At 38.5% G+C, this 15,099-nt stretch overlaps 1 protein-coding gene across 1 annotated transcript in view; it reads right to left on the bottom strand.

Annotated features, from left to right (window-relative positions):
* Ino80 (INO80 complex ATPase subunit) overlaps positions 1 to 15,099 on the bottom strand; it is a 97,504-nt gene that overhangs the window by 46,859 nt on the left and 35,546 nt on the right. The window contains exons 14-23 of the mRNA XM_021192643.2: positions 14,366 to 14,461; positions 9,647 to 9,706; positions 8,576 to 8,718; positions 7,485 to 7,569; positions 6,339 to 6,456; positions 3,830 to 3,915; positions 2,305 to 2,472; positions 1,994 to 2,127; positions 807 to 874; positions 389 to 482 (exon numbers count right to left, since the gene is read on the bottom strand). Coding sequence (XP_021048302.1) covers positions 389 to 482; positions 807 to 874; positions 1,994 to 2,127; positions 2,305 to 2,472; positions 3,830 to 3,915; positions 6,339 to 6,456; positions 7,485 to 7,569; positions 8,576 to 8,718; positions 9,647 to 9,706; positions 14,366 to 14,461 — 1,052 coding nt within the window. The remainder of the gene's footprint in view (positions 1 to 388; positions 483 to 806; positions 875 to 1,993; positions 2,128 to 2,304; positions 2,473 to 3,829; positions 3,916 to 6,338; positions 6,457 to 7,484; positions 7,570 to 8,575; positions 8,719 to 9,646; positions 9,707 to 14,365; positions 14,462 to 15,099) is intronic.

Below are 15,099 nucleotides of genomic sequence, written 5' to 3' on the forward strand. Positions count from 1 at the left end.
TTTTTTGTTTTTCGAGACAGGGTTTTTCTGTATAGCCCTGGCTGTCCTGGAATTCACTTGGTAGACCAGGCTGGCCTTGAACTCAGAAATCCGCCTGCCACTGCCTCTCGAGCGCTGGAATTAAAGGCGTGTGCCACCGTGTCCGGCGCCCATAATCATTTTTTACTGGTGGGTGGGACGAGGTTTCATGTAGCATAACCTGTTTCCAACACCCAATTCCCCTGCCTCAGTCTCCCAAGATTACAGGTATGTATCATTCCTTGGTCATTATTAATGGAGGTGAGGGTTAGTATTACAGACGGGGCAGTACTATTTAACTTCACATTTTCACACGTTGTCCCTGCCTGTCCCCGGCGCCCTTCAATCAAACATGGAGCAAACTCCTCACCTGGCCAAAAGTCCCTGAAGCATGAGGCTTGCCATCTCTGCTGGCGAGACATCAATAAATCGAAGGAAAGAAAAACAGCTTCCTTCATTAATACCTGGAAAATCAAAGAACAATCCTGACCCTTAGGGACCCTGTTTCTGCAACCCACGTGCTAGGATGACACGAGGGCTACCACAGACAGCATTTACCTGGGCTGCAGAGAGTTGAACTCTAGTTCTGACACTAGTGCAGCAAATGCTAATGACCCTAACCCTAAGGCACCTACCTCCCTAGACACTAACTCAACACTAACTCTTTTTTTAAATGAAAATAAAAGCCCAAACATTACTAGTTCAAAATAAAATTTGTCCACAGGCAAAACTAAGAACACCCTGGTAAATCCCAAATACACTTTTCTTCCAAAGATCAAAATGCCTACCTTTTCTATGGAAGAGAGACTGCTGGATATAGTCTGGTGCAAATGGAGAAAGAAGAACCTTCAACCACCTGTAAAGCAAGTAATTAAAGTAACTCTCAAGGGAAATAAAAACATTGGAAAGATAATTAAACTGGAGGGTCCAAAATAAGAAAACTCTTTTAAGAGTTAAACTATTTCTATACATAAGAAGGTTCTTTGCCATGTGACCATGCAAATCCTAACAAAAGGAAGAAAGTGGATTCTAACCTAGACAAAAGCACAGCTCTGCTCCGTTTATCTTCTTCAAACCTGTTAAATAATCTTCAATTTTAGCTTCAGTAAGTCATGCTGATGAATATTTTTATAACAAAGTTTTGAACTTTCAGCCGGGCGTGGTGGTGCACGCCTTTAATCCCAGCACTCAGGAGGCAGAGGCAGGCGGATTTCTGAGTTCGAGGCCAGCCTGGTCTACCAAGTGAGTTCCAGGACAGCCAGGGCTACACAGAGAAACCCTGTCTCAACAAACAAACAAACAGTATAAACTTAAAATAGAAGACATATACAAACCAGGTTATGACTAAAGAAACAATACTTACCAGAATTAACTATTTCTATAATCCTATGTTGTGACCAATCACTGCTTGTGGACGTTGTACATCGTGGTGCGCACTAGGCTCCGCACCACGATGTACAACGTCCACAAGCAGGTACACATTAAGGCCATCTAATGGGAGCCTTAATAATGCTTCAACTCGGGCTGGTGAGATGGCTCAGTGGGTAAGAGCACCCGACTGCTCTTCTGAAGGCCCTGAGTTCAAATCCCAGCAACTACATGGTGGCTCATAACCATCCATAACAAGATCTGACGCCCTCTTCTGGAGTGTCTGAAGACAGCTACAGTGTACTTACATATAATAAATAAATAAATAAATAAATAAATAAATAAATAAATAAATAAATAAAAGAATAATGCTCCAACTCCCCCCATAAGCACCCGCAATAGCTGTTCACCACTTGTTTAAACATCTCTTTATTGGACATTCACATTTTCATCATTAAATTTACCTATCGCATTAGGGACAAAGCTCTGTCGTAGATCTTTCACTTAATAAGCATGAGACCTTGAGTTCAATACCTAGCACTACTAAAACTCAAGGTGCCAAGTTACAAAAGCACACAGTATTACCAGATGCTAACTATTTGCTTACCTATCTCGTGAGTGGTTGAAGACCCTGATCTGTCCATGACGATAGATAAACTTTGAAATTTCATATGGCTTTAGAGAAATGTGAAATGGAGACCACGTTTCTTGCCGTTCAAATAACTCTGGGTGATTACACACCTAAGAAGAGAAATGGTAAGACAATATTGTCATTTGTGGACATCATTGCTGAAGGTTAAGCTTCCTGAATATTTGCCTTCCAATTTTCATCTCTATTGTTCTATCTGGCATCAATATCAAAATTCTCTCCATGAAGAAGGTCAATAAAAATATCAAAGCAAATGACATAAGTCTTACCTTCCTGAATTGCATGACTAAATTCATGAGGCTGCTGGTGGTGTTCTGTGCTTGTTGTGTGGAGCCCATTGAAGACTGCAGTAAGTCCTCAATGGAAATTTTATTCTTTAGTGCCTGATATAAGAGTTTTTGTCGGCTGGTCAATTGGCAGTACATTAGAATCTCAATCTAAAAGCAAAGAAAAATTTGAAACAAAACATCTTTATATGTTTGCAAAAATCAGGTGAAGGAAAAAAAAGGAGGGGGCCAGGCAATGGTGACAAACGCCTTTAATTCTAGCACTCAGGAGGGAGAGGCAGATGGATTTCTGAGTTCGAGGCCAGCCTAGTCCACAGAGTGGGATCCAAGACAGCCAGGGCTACACAGAGAAACCCTGTCTCAACAAACAAACAAACAGTATAAACTTAAAATAGAAGACATATACAAACCAGGTTATGACTAAAGAAACAATACTTACCAGAATTAACTATTTCTATAATCCTATGTTGTGACCAATCACACACTAGATGTTCTTCCTGAATAATATTTTCTACTTCTTTTATTTTTTTTCCCCTCATCTGAGACAAGGTTTGCCTGTGTAGCTCTGTCTGTTCTGGAACTGGATCTGTAGACCAAGCTGGCCTCACTGAGGTCCGAGTGCCCCTGCCTCCCAAGTGCTGGGGGTAAGCACAAACACATCTTGCCTATCTTTCCAGTTTTAACAGCACCAACAATCACCCTTCACAGTGATTTCCAAATATTCCCATATCCATATTTCATGTGCCAACTGTGAAAGGACTCTTAGTGTACAACAAGCACCATGCAATACATTAAGGATAAAGAAAGAGGGTTTTTTTTTTTCCTACAACACACTAAATTGGTTAAAAATATTATCATTCATTTGCTCAAAGATAATAATGATACCTGACTTTACAAAAGACCAAATCTGCAGGGCATAATTAATCCCAGTACCTGGAGTTATGAAAAAGCAAGAAACTCTCCATGTTCTGGGGCCAACCTTAGCCTAGTCTACACAGTAAGACCTTGTTTCAAAGGAAAATCCAGGTATCTGCATGATACTATTTGTTTCAGAATACATGATCAGTTAGGGATGACTATGTGTTGATAACTACTTTTGGTGTATCATGGGCACGAGTGGAGTTATTACATTATTTTATTTTTGTAATGTTTTAAGCTCTCCATTAATAAAAGTATGTACAGGCATGATGGCTCATACCTATAATCTCAAAGGCAGGAAGACTGTTCAGAGTTTGGTCACCCTATATATATGAGTTCTAGGCTGGCCTAGCTTACAGTGTTAAGACCCTGTATAAAAATAAAACAAAACCAACTGGAGGAGGATTGTTAACAAAAGGAAAAGAAGGTTACTTTGCCTTGGTTAGGTCCCCTATGACTATTCAAGTTCAAAGATCTTCTTAATCAAACGAATTATCCTTCAACTAAATATGTATCAAGGAAATAGCCTGTGAAGAATCTTAAGTTGGTATCTACTAAGGTTCAAACTCAGTAAGATTTTATTTCTTACCTTATCAGACAATTCATTTTCTACATCTTTTTTGATTCTTCTCAGCATAAATGGTTTCAAAATCATGTGTAAACGAGAGAGTTGATCTGAAACAGGAAGTCCACAAATAATTTACCATATACTGATTTAAGACAATCAAAATAAACAACATCCTCTCTCCTACACCCTGAAAACGCCACTGAGCTCACAGAGTCTCTAAAGAATGAACTTGTTCCAAAGCAGAAAAGCAAGCGTCTTATACAGACTGTTTACATGAGAACCCACTTTCAGAGCCTATTTGGGAGATTGTATCAAAACCAACTCAAAGCTAGCAGGAACTTCCAGAGTGTGCTATGTAATTTTTATCAACCTGACACAAAGTAGCACCCCTGGGCAGAGAGAACTCCAACTGAGGAATTCTTTCCCATCAAGACTGGACTGTGGGAACATTTTCTTTTCTTTTTCTTTTCTTTCAAGACAGGGTCTCACTATGTAGCTCTGGCTATCCTAGAACTCAACTCTATGGATCAGGTTGGCCTCAAATTCAGAGATTGACGTGCCTCTGCCTCCTAAGTGGTGATATTAAAGACATACATCACAACACAAGCCTACATTTTCTGAGTTATTCATTGATTAAGGAAGCCACAGCCCTCTGTTAACAGTGCTACTCCTGGGCAGGGAGTCCTGGGTAAAACAAGAAGGCCGGTGAAAAACCCATGAAAGCAAGCCAGAAAGCAGTGTTTCAGTATCTGGTTCAAGCTTTCTGCTTCTGCTCCTCTTTTGAGATCTACGATGGTCTACAACTGGAACATGTAACCCCAGTAAACCCCTTCCTCCCCAAACTGCTTTTGGTCATAAAGTTTTTCACAGCAACAGAAAGCTAACTAGGACACCGTTTCCCCCAAATTATACTTACAGAATTTATTTATTTTATGGTGTGTGTTTTGGCTGCATGCATGTCTGAGCACCATGTACATAGGGAGTGCTTAATGTGGTCAGGAAGGGGTGTTGTATACCAAGTGACAGGAGTTACAGACAACTGGAAGCTGCCATGTGCATTCTGGAAATTGAACCCAGATCCTCTAAAAGAGCAGCCAGGGCTCTTAACCACTGAATCACCTCTCCAGACCCTACTTAATTTTTCCTACAATTAGTAGATGTCAAATTATGTCTACATAGTTAGCAACACAGCAGCCAGGAAGTGATGGTAGACACATTTAATCCCAGCACTTGGAAAATGGAGGGAAGCAGATCTCTCAGTTGAAGGCAAGGCTAGTCAAAAGAGTGAGTTGCAAGACAGCCAGGAATACATAGAGGAATCTAATCTCAAAAAACCACAAATAAAATAAAATAGCAACATGGCAAATTCTTAATATTAGGGAAATAGTACAAAAAGATTGACAAACAAGGTTAAAAATGTTTGCAATAGAAACAAATCCTAAGGCTGATGAAATGGTTCATTGATGAGTAAGTATGCTCACCAATCAAACCTAGTGACCTCAGTCCAATTTTCCCAGAACCCACACATGGGTAAAACAAAGAAAAAAGCAACTCCATAATTGCCCTACAGCCTCCACAAACTCACTGCAGTATGTACCTTTCCACCCAATAATTAGAAAAACTAAAAGAAAAAAAATTTAAATCCTAATATAGATGAAAAAATAAAAAATAACCTCTCAAATATTTGACTTTTATTATAAGAAAAACAAAAATGAAAAAACATGGCCTGTTATATGATTTCCATATGAATATAATTTCCATGTGATATTTCCATGGGAATGTGGTGGTTTGAATAAGTTTGGCCCCTATAGATTAATGTGTTTCAATGCTTGGAGGTGTGGTCTTATTGGAGTATATGTGGTTTTGTAGAAGAAGTAAGGCACTATGTAGGTGGGCTTTGAGGTCTCCTAAACTCAAGCTATACCCAGTTAGACAGGCTCCTTCTGCAGCCTAAGGACAGAATTCTTGGCTCTACTAGCACCATGCCTGCTTGCATGCTGCCATACTTCCTGCCATGATGATAATGGACTAAACTTCTCAAACAGTAAGCCAGTCCCAATTAAATGTTTTCCTTTATAAAAGATGCCTTGGTCATGGTGTCTGTTCACATCAATGGAAACTCTACCTAAGACAGATGCCTACAAACCAAAATGTAGTATATTATTAAGATTTTTATATCTTGCTTAGATTGTCTACAGTAGTGTTCTATTCTTTTTAACTCAGAGCATTTAGCTACTTTATTAACATTATATTAACTACTTTATAACAGTTTTACCCTTAACTCTTGTAGGTATAATGAAAGAGAAATTCTTCACACAGAAAAAAACTATGCATAGTTGCCCATACTAATAAATTGAAAATAAAATTCAGAGCCACCCGTAATCCCAGCACTTGGGAAACTGAACCCGGAAATATCCGTTTGAGGCTACACTACATAGAGAATCCCAGGCCATTCCAGACTGCAGTGTGAGACCTGGGTTACAAAGTCTTAAACTGTACACAGAAAGAGGAAAGTCACAGCAGTACTTACTCTCATCAATAGCAGATTTGTTTTCAGCATGACTTTCAATGTCTTTGGAAAACCATTCATTAAATTCTTCATGTGAATCAAATAATGTAGGCATAATGAAATGTAGCAGAGCCCAGAGCTTAAAATAAAGGAAAAATATGAAAAAGATATGGTGCCATAAAATGATACTGTGTGACTATATATTAAGGTTTGGGGAGTGGGTTAACAAATGAATTTGTGTTTATGAGACAGAAAGAATAAATGAATCCAAACACCTGCTTGCTCAGTGAGCCGTAATAAATAACAAAAAATGATGATTTCTTAATTTATTGCTAACTACAAATTTAGAAGTATAAACCCTGCTCAGATTTTTTTAGTATAATAGTTTTAGAGATGACAGTCCCACAGCTGGTTGACAACCGAACAGTTTTATAGTAGTGTAATAGTTGCTAATAGCCATCAGCAAGGGCTAGACAATTATAGCCTATGACGCTATCTGGTTGGTCATATGTTTTCATGAATAAAGGTCTACGGGAACATAGCCATAGCCATTCATTTATACTCTACTTATGATTGTTTCCATACTGCATAAGCAAAAACAAGCAGTTGTTAACAGTAAAATACTGTCTATGAAATGTAAAATACTATTTCTTCTTCTACAGAAAGTTTTGTGACCCCTATTATGATGAATTCTAAGCAAAAAGATTGAGGTCCTCGATGTTAGAGATTTTCCAATTCTAGAGTAAAAAGTTATCTTTATTAGATGGGCAAAATTTCCTAATGTGCTCAATATTTATTAAGGAAACAAAAGGAACATTATAATTAATAAATAGTAAGAAAATAAGAATGCTGCCTGCAGCCGGGCATGGTGGCGCACGCCTTTAATCTCAGCACTTGGGAGGCAGAGACAGGCGGATTTCTGAGTTCGAGGCCAGCCTGGTCTACAGAGTGAGTTCCAGGACAGCCAGAGCTATACAGAGAAACCCTGTCTCAAAAAAACAAAAAAACAAACAAACAAAAAAAAAAAAATGCTGCCTGCAAGACACTTAGGAAGCTACAATTTAATTCTTGTACAGTGGTAAATATAATTTGTACATAATGATAGAAGTCCATTGTAGGTACAGGTGTCTTATGAAGATATACACCATCACCTTGACTAGTGCCTACCTCTGCCATGGTATTCTGAATGGGGGTTCCAGTTAACAAAAGTCGATTCCGACACTGGAATTGTAAGAGAATCTTCCAACGAACACTGTTCAAGAAAATGAGTTGCAAATTATAAGTTGGCAATATGTCTTTCTGTACTTATACTAAGACCCAAATTCTAAATAAAGCTTTCCAAATAATACTTAAGAATCATATACTGGGAATGGAGAGTGGTTAAGAGCACTTGACTGGCTGGGCGGAGGTGGTGCAGACCTTTAATCCAAGAACTTGGGAGGCAGAGGCAGGTGGGATTCTAAGTTTGAGACCAGCCTGGTCTACAGAGTGAGTTCCAGGACAGCCAGGACTATACAGGGAAACCCTGTCTAAAAACCGTCCCCCAAACCCCCTGCCCCAAGAGCACTTGACTACTCTTCCAGAGGTCCCGAGTTCATTTCCCACCAACCACATGTTAGCTCACAACCATCTGTAATATGATCTGGTGCCCTCTTCTGGTGTGTCTGAAGAGAACTACTATGTACTCACATACATAAAATAAATAAAACTTAAAAAAAATCATGTACTGTATCATGCACATAATCAAAAATATACTTTAACAGAAATGAAGATAAAAATCCCAGCAGAACTGTGAGAATCATCAATACCAATGGTATTATGGCTTAGGGGGAAAAATCCACAAATAGGTAAAGTGGGAAACCTTTCTGGCTTTAAAGTTTCCTACTGTTCTTACCTTTAAAAAAGAAAAAGAAAAGAGAAGGAGGAGGAAGAGGAGGAAGAAGGAAGAAGAGGATGAGGAAGAAGAAGGAAGAGGAGGATGAGGAGGAGGAGGAGGAGAAGAAGAAACAACAGCAACAACAATAAAAGTTATAACAATTAATGGAGGAGATTAATATTGAGGAAAAAAATCAATATATCTAAGCATAATATTTGAGTTTCAAAAAAAAGTATAAATAAGAATTTCTCAATTCTGGTCAGGCAAGTAGCTGAGGCATACATACATAGCCTATGCTATGTTACATTCTGAAATTTCTGGCCTTTGCTGATTCTATGTATAGACTTCCTCCCACGAGGCTAGTTTCTATTATGCATATTACCTGGAACTGCTCTTCAGTGCCTGAGCTTCATCCAGTACCATGTATTGCCACTTGACCCGCTGGAAATACTTGACATCCTGAACCACCAGCTGGTAGCTAGTGATAACCACATGGAAGGGAGCATCCTGAGTATATAAGGTCTTCTACAAATGCAATAAAAATAAATAAATAAATAAATAATCAAAAAACATTATGTCAAATTTTATAAGAAACATTTTTTTTGATGTACATGTACGTGTAAATATGAGTAAGCATATAGATGTGGCGGTAAAAGGGCAATTTTCCAGAGTTGGTTCTTTCCTTCCACTGTTGGTTCCAGGGATTAAATGTACATTAATTATCAAGCTTGCTCAGCCCCTACTGAGCCATCTCTCCGGTAGCTAATGGAGTTGTGGTGCACATCTTCAGTCCCAGCGCTGGGGAGGCAGAGGCAGGAGGATTTCTGGGTTTGAGGACAGCCTGGTCTACAGAGCGAGCTCTTGTCTTTAAAAGGTTAGTGAAGTATGAACACTCCTTTAAAAGAAAAATGAAGAATAGATGTTCTTCCATCTATGTGACCGAAAGATGTGCGGTAAGGTACAACACAAATGTCCAATGTTTTAAAGCATTTTCTATCAACTCATCTACAGTTCATGAAAGAAAAAGGAAGGTGTGACTGAGGAGATAGCTCAGTGGTTAGACCACTTGGAGTTTGCATGATGGCTCAGAATCCCTTGTAACTCAAGAATCCCCTTGTCTTCAAGGGGACCTGATGCCCTCCCCTCTAGCCTCTTAGGAATCCTACATATATTTGTTGTACATATATACAGGCAAATACACATTAATTTTTTTTTTAAGTAAATTAAAAAAAAAAGTCTCCTTTTAAGTCCAAATGATTGCCTGTACAGGAAAAACATTTTATCAAAAAGTAAAAACATATTTGCCCCATATTCAGAAACGTATTATAGATTTTGTATGCATGAGGACTTACTCAGGCCAAAGAGAATGACAGAGCAAGAGGATAGGAGAGAAGAGAGAGAGAGAGAGACAGACAGACAGACAGACTGACTGACTGACTGAGACTGAAGTTACCTGACTCCAGAATCTCCGGATAACTTTTCTATCATGAGGATTTCCCCAATATGGTAGCACCTGGAAAACAGATCAATACGTTATTTTTGTCTTTGAAAATAAACTAAAAGCATTATCAATAAATGTTATTCTGAATGACTTAGTAAAACTATTAAGAGGCCAGGCAGTGGTTGCCCAGGCCTTTAATCCCAGCACTTGGGAGGCAGAGGAAGGCTGATTTCTGAGTTCGAGGCCAGCCTGGTCTACAAAGTGAGTTCCAGGACACCCAGGGCTACAAAGAGAAACCCTGTCTAAAAAAAAAAAAAACAAAACCTTGATAAATCATTTTATGATAAATATAAAGAAGTTGTAAGGAGAAGGGGTCCTAGTCAAAACCATACACATTTTTCAGGCACCAATACCAAATACACTAAATTTCCAGATCTCAGCAACACAGATCTGTACCTGATAAAATTTAGTTATAACCCTAAGTAGAACCTCCATCTAACAAGAAAGTAAATACATTTTCAACAATCTAAGAGAAATGGCAATAAAAACAATGAAGTGACTGTGCTGGGGTCAGCAAATCCTTTGTAAACTCTAAGTTCTGCAGTCCATGTTGTTTAATAATCATCATTAATGATTATTAATGATATCTCAACAAAACAGTGTGATTATTAAATAGTGGGTATAGATACATACCTAAAAGATACATATTTGAATTCCATGTTGTGTATTATGAGGTACGTTTTAATCGGTAATTTAAAACTGTGAAATCTAATCTTAGTTTACAGACCACATAAACAGGTTTCTAAATAACCAGAAATATAGTATGACCAAGTAAATCAATTTGGACATATGTCCTATAGTAATGAAAACAAGACATGCAATTCAAACAGAAATGTACATGAATGTTTATGGGCAGCCAAAAGGTGAAAAATACTCTAAAATCCATCAACAGATGAGCAAGAACCAAAATGAAATATACAGACAATTTTATAGCTATATACAAAAGAAAATGAAGCATTCATGTTACATTGAGAATGAACCTGGACTTTTTATGCTGAATGAAAGAAGCCAAGCATGTAAGGACAAATACTGCATGGTTTCCAGTCACATGAAGTATTTGGCAAATAAAGATTTATGTTTTCCAGAGGCTAGAGGCAAAGGGAAATAAGAAATTACTGCTTAATGAACATAGGTTTAAGGGTAGGGCAAAGACAGTAGGGATGAGAGCAGTGACAGCCTTAAACACTTACATATACATAAAGCTACTGAACCACACAGTTAAATCTTTACAAGAGCAGGGTTTTTGTTTTGTTTTGTTTTGGTTTTTTTGGTTTTTCGAGATAGGGTTTCTCTGTTTAGCCCTGGCTGTCCTGGTACTCACTCTGTAGACCAGGCTGGCCTCAAACTCAGAAATCCACCTGCCTCTGCCTCCCGAGTGAGAAGGGTTTTTTATTACACTTATTTTATATGCATGTGAATATGCATCTATCCATGTATGCATACTCATGTGCCACAGCACACGGGCAAAAGTCAAAGGACAGCATGCAGAACTCAGCTCTCGCTCTCTGCCATCTGAGGGCTAGGGGCTTGGGGGCACTGCCTCCATTTCTTGGACTAGCCTGCCTATTCTGGTATTTTTTGGCTTGACTGACTTTTTGAGACAAAGTTTTGCTAAATAGTCCTGGTTGGCCAGAAAATTTACTACATAGATCAGGGTGGCCTTGAACTTGTAATCCTCTGCCTCATCCTCTTGAGTACTGAGATAACAGGTATATACCACTCTCTTGAGAAAATAATAAATTTTTGTGGTGTGAGTATTTTATAATATAAAATAAGTAAAATAGAAAATTTAAGAGGGGACACTTATGATTAGGTCCCGATTCTATTTTATACCCACTATGCTAGTATTAAAATGAAATTCAATAAACAAATATATAAGATGGACACTGCATATGCACATGAACATTCAGCTCTAAGCACTAATAAAAAAGAGATATGAAGGCAGACTTAAAGCAATGGTTCTCAACTTCCCTAATGCTACAACACTTCAATATAGTTCTTCACGTTGTGGTGACCAGCAAACATACTTGTATTTTCACTGCTACTTCATAACATATTTTGCTGCTGTTAAGAATCATAATGTAAATATCTGATATGCAGGATATATGATGTGTGAACCCTGTGAAAGGATTGGTTGTCACAGACAACTGCTGCCTTAAAGTAATACCATGCTGCCACCTATGGGCCAGTGGAGGAGCAGCACAAACCTTCAGTGACTGTATAGAAATTAAGAACTATTTTAACTATTTTTTGGAAAGCAGTGAGATGGCTCAGCAGGTAAGAGTATCCGACTGCTCTTCCAAAGGTGCAGAGTTCAAATCCCAGCAACGACATGGTGGCTCACAACCATCCGTAACAAGATCTGACACCCTCTTCTGGAGTGTCTGAAGACAGCTACAGTGTACTTACATATAATAAATAATAAATAAATAAATCTTTAAAAAAAAAAGATTAAAAAAAAAAAAAAAAAGTAGAATGAATCTCATATCCTTAGAGAACTGAAAATAAGTCAGCCTCATATGTAACAACAATATAGGTATGGGCCAACATGTCCAGCACAAAACCTATTTACACCTTGTGTCTACATCATACTCAAGTCGGTACAACACACTTCTAGATTTTTTTGAGGCAGGGCTTCATGCTGGCCTGCGACCTACTATATAGCTGAGAATGTCCCCAGCTTCAGGTCCTTCTGCTTCCACCTTCCATGTGCCAGTAAACAAGCCACCTCCAATTTCATGAAGTATTAGGTGTTAGGAATCAAATTTGTGGTTTCATTTAGAGCAACCAAGCAGTCTATCAATTGAACAAAATCTCTAGGCCAGTCAATCTCATTTTTTCCTCTCTCAATTAGCTATATCAATTTTTACACTATATATGTTAGCCATTATAAGCAGGACCAAGACTAGCTTTAGAGTGGTAAGAAAAATGAATTAATATGAATAAACTAAAATATAATGTAAAATTTGGCAAAATATACTTTGAATCAAGATAGATATTCATCTCCCCTTGACCATCAATTCATATGGAAAATGCCATAATTAACTTAAAATGGACTTTGAATTTCTCACTTACATAGTATAAAGATGTATTAACTTTCTTATTACTCTCATAAGTAATTTTTCTTAGAAAGGACTATAAGGCAGCTGGGAATGACGACTCACACTTCCAGTACTTGGCAGGTTGAGGCAAGAAGATCAGGGAGTTCAAAGTCATTCCCAGTCACTCGGCAAGTTCAAAGCCAGCCCGGGCACACCATACTATTTATCAACAAAACGAAGCAAAGCAAAACAAAACAAACAAAAACAAACAAAACAGCTAGATGTCATATTTCATCTATGATCCCATCAGTTAGAAACAGAAGCAGGCTGACTGCCTATAACAAATTCAGAGCCAGCCTGGACAACATAGTGGATTCTAAGATAGGCTCCTGGAATACTGGGGGTAGAGTATACTTCTGTCTCTAAAACAGAAGAAAACAAGTGAAGCAAATACAGATATAAGGGACTGGGTAGGTAGTTCACTTTGTACAGTGATAGTCTAGCGTGCACAAAGCTCAGTGATTCCTAAAGCCACATAAATTTTGTGTGGTAGCATATACTTAGAAACACTGGCCAGGCCTGGTGGCACACGCCTTTAATCCCAGCACTGGGGAGGCAGAGGCAGGCGGATTTCTGAGTTCGAGGTCAGCCTGGTCTACATAGTGAGTTCCAGGACAGCCAGGGCTATATAGAGAGAAACCCTGTCTCGAAAAACCAAAAAAAAAAAAAAAAAGAAACACTGGCTACATAACAAGTTTGAGGACAGCATATAACACATAAGACTGTATCAAAGAAAACAAACATATGGAGAATGAAGAGATGGCTTAGCAGTTCAGAGTACCTACTGCTCTTCTAAAGTACCAGAGTTTGGTCCCCAGCACCTGTATCAGGCAGTTCACAAGCACCTGTAACTCCAGTTCTAGAAGATCCAACTAGCCACACATAACTATGCACATTTAAAATAAAAAAATAGAAGAGTAGGATGTACATCTTGCATCCCAGAAATCAGGAGACAAAGAATAGGGAACCAAAATGAGAAAATGCCTCCATAATATTGGCCTGTATACCAGGTATGTTAGCACATGCCTTTAATCACAGCATTCTGGAGGCAGGGATCAATGGATCTCTAGGAGTTCAAGGGCAGCTAGGTCTATACAGAGAGTTCCAAGATAGCCAAGGGTGTATATAGAGACCCTGTCTCAAAACAAACAAACAAACAAACAAACCAAAACAAAACAAAAAAGCAAGAAACCAAGAACCAAAACCAAGACTAGCCTCTAAGCAAGTCTCTAAGTGATAGATGTGGGAGGTCCTATCTTGCAGGGGCAGGGCCACACCTTCACAGATGACTAATGAAGATGGCAGGCTGAGCAAACTATGAGAACAAACCAGTAAGCAGCACACTTCTAATGCCTCTGCTTCAATTCCTGCTTCCAGGTTCCCAACTTCTTGAGCTCCTGCTCAGAATTCCGTAAAGGATGATGGAGTATAAAGTTGTGAACTAAAACAAACCCTTTCTTCTGTGCTGCTGTCAGTCACAGTGTTTACTACAGCATAGGAGCCTAAGACAATTAGACAGCAGCAAAACAAGGATCAGAAAGCTTATCTTAGAGAACAAGAGGATCTTTACCTTAAATTTAGGAACAAATCTTGTAAACTCCTGGTGCCAATTATTAAGTGTAGAAGCAGGTGAAATTATTAAGAAAGGTCCCCAAATATTTTCTCTCTGCAAAAGAAAATGAGGTCAGCCAGCTGTAGGAAAACTGAAGATATTTAATTCTAAATAATGACAAGAGAAGCTTAAAAATAGATATCACTGTAACTAGAGAAACTGTGCCTATCTCCCAAGTGTCCACACGTATGCATTCAATAAAAAGCAATGTCAGTATAATAATGACACACCAGGAAGGTAAAGTACTAAGCAATGACACTTGTGACTTTTGAGTCTTGATTTCATTCATATCATGTGCATGACATGGAGCTGGAGAGATGGCTCAGTGGCTAAGAGCACTGACTGCTCTTCAAGAGGTCCTGAGTTTAATTCCCAGCAACCACATGGTGGCACACAACCATGTATAATAGAATCCAATGGCCTTTTCTAGTGTGTCTGATGATAGCAATGGTGTACTCATATACATAAATAAATCTTTTAAAAAAAAGTGTGTGTGACATACTGATTCACTTTTATTTTTTCTACTCTTATTACAATTTCACTGTTAATAAAGTAGAAGAATGCTAATTTCTTCATAATATGTATTACACATTTTCTCATTTAATTTTTAAAAATCTGCCAGGTGGCAGAGGCGGGCTAGTCTCTGAGTTCAGGCCAACCTGTTCTACAGAGTGAGTTTCAAGACAGCTAGA

This window comes from Mus pahari, chromosome 3 (genome assembly GCF_900095145.1).
Source record: "Mus pahari chromosome 3, PAHARI_EIJ_v1.1, whole genome shotgun sequence".
Taxonomy (NCBI): domain Eukaryota; kingdom Metazoa; phylum Chordata; class Mammalia; order Rodentia; family Muridae; genus Mus; species Mus pahari.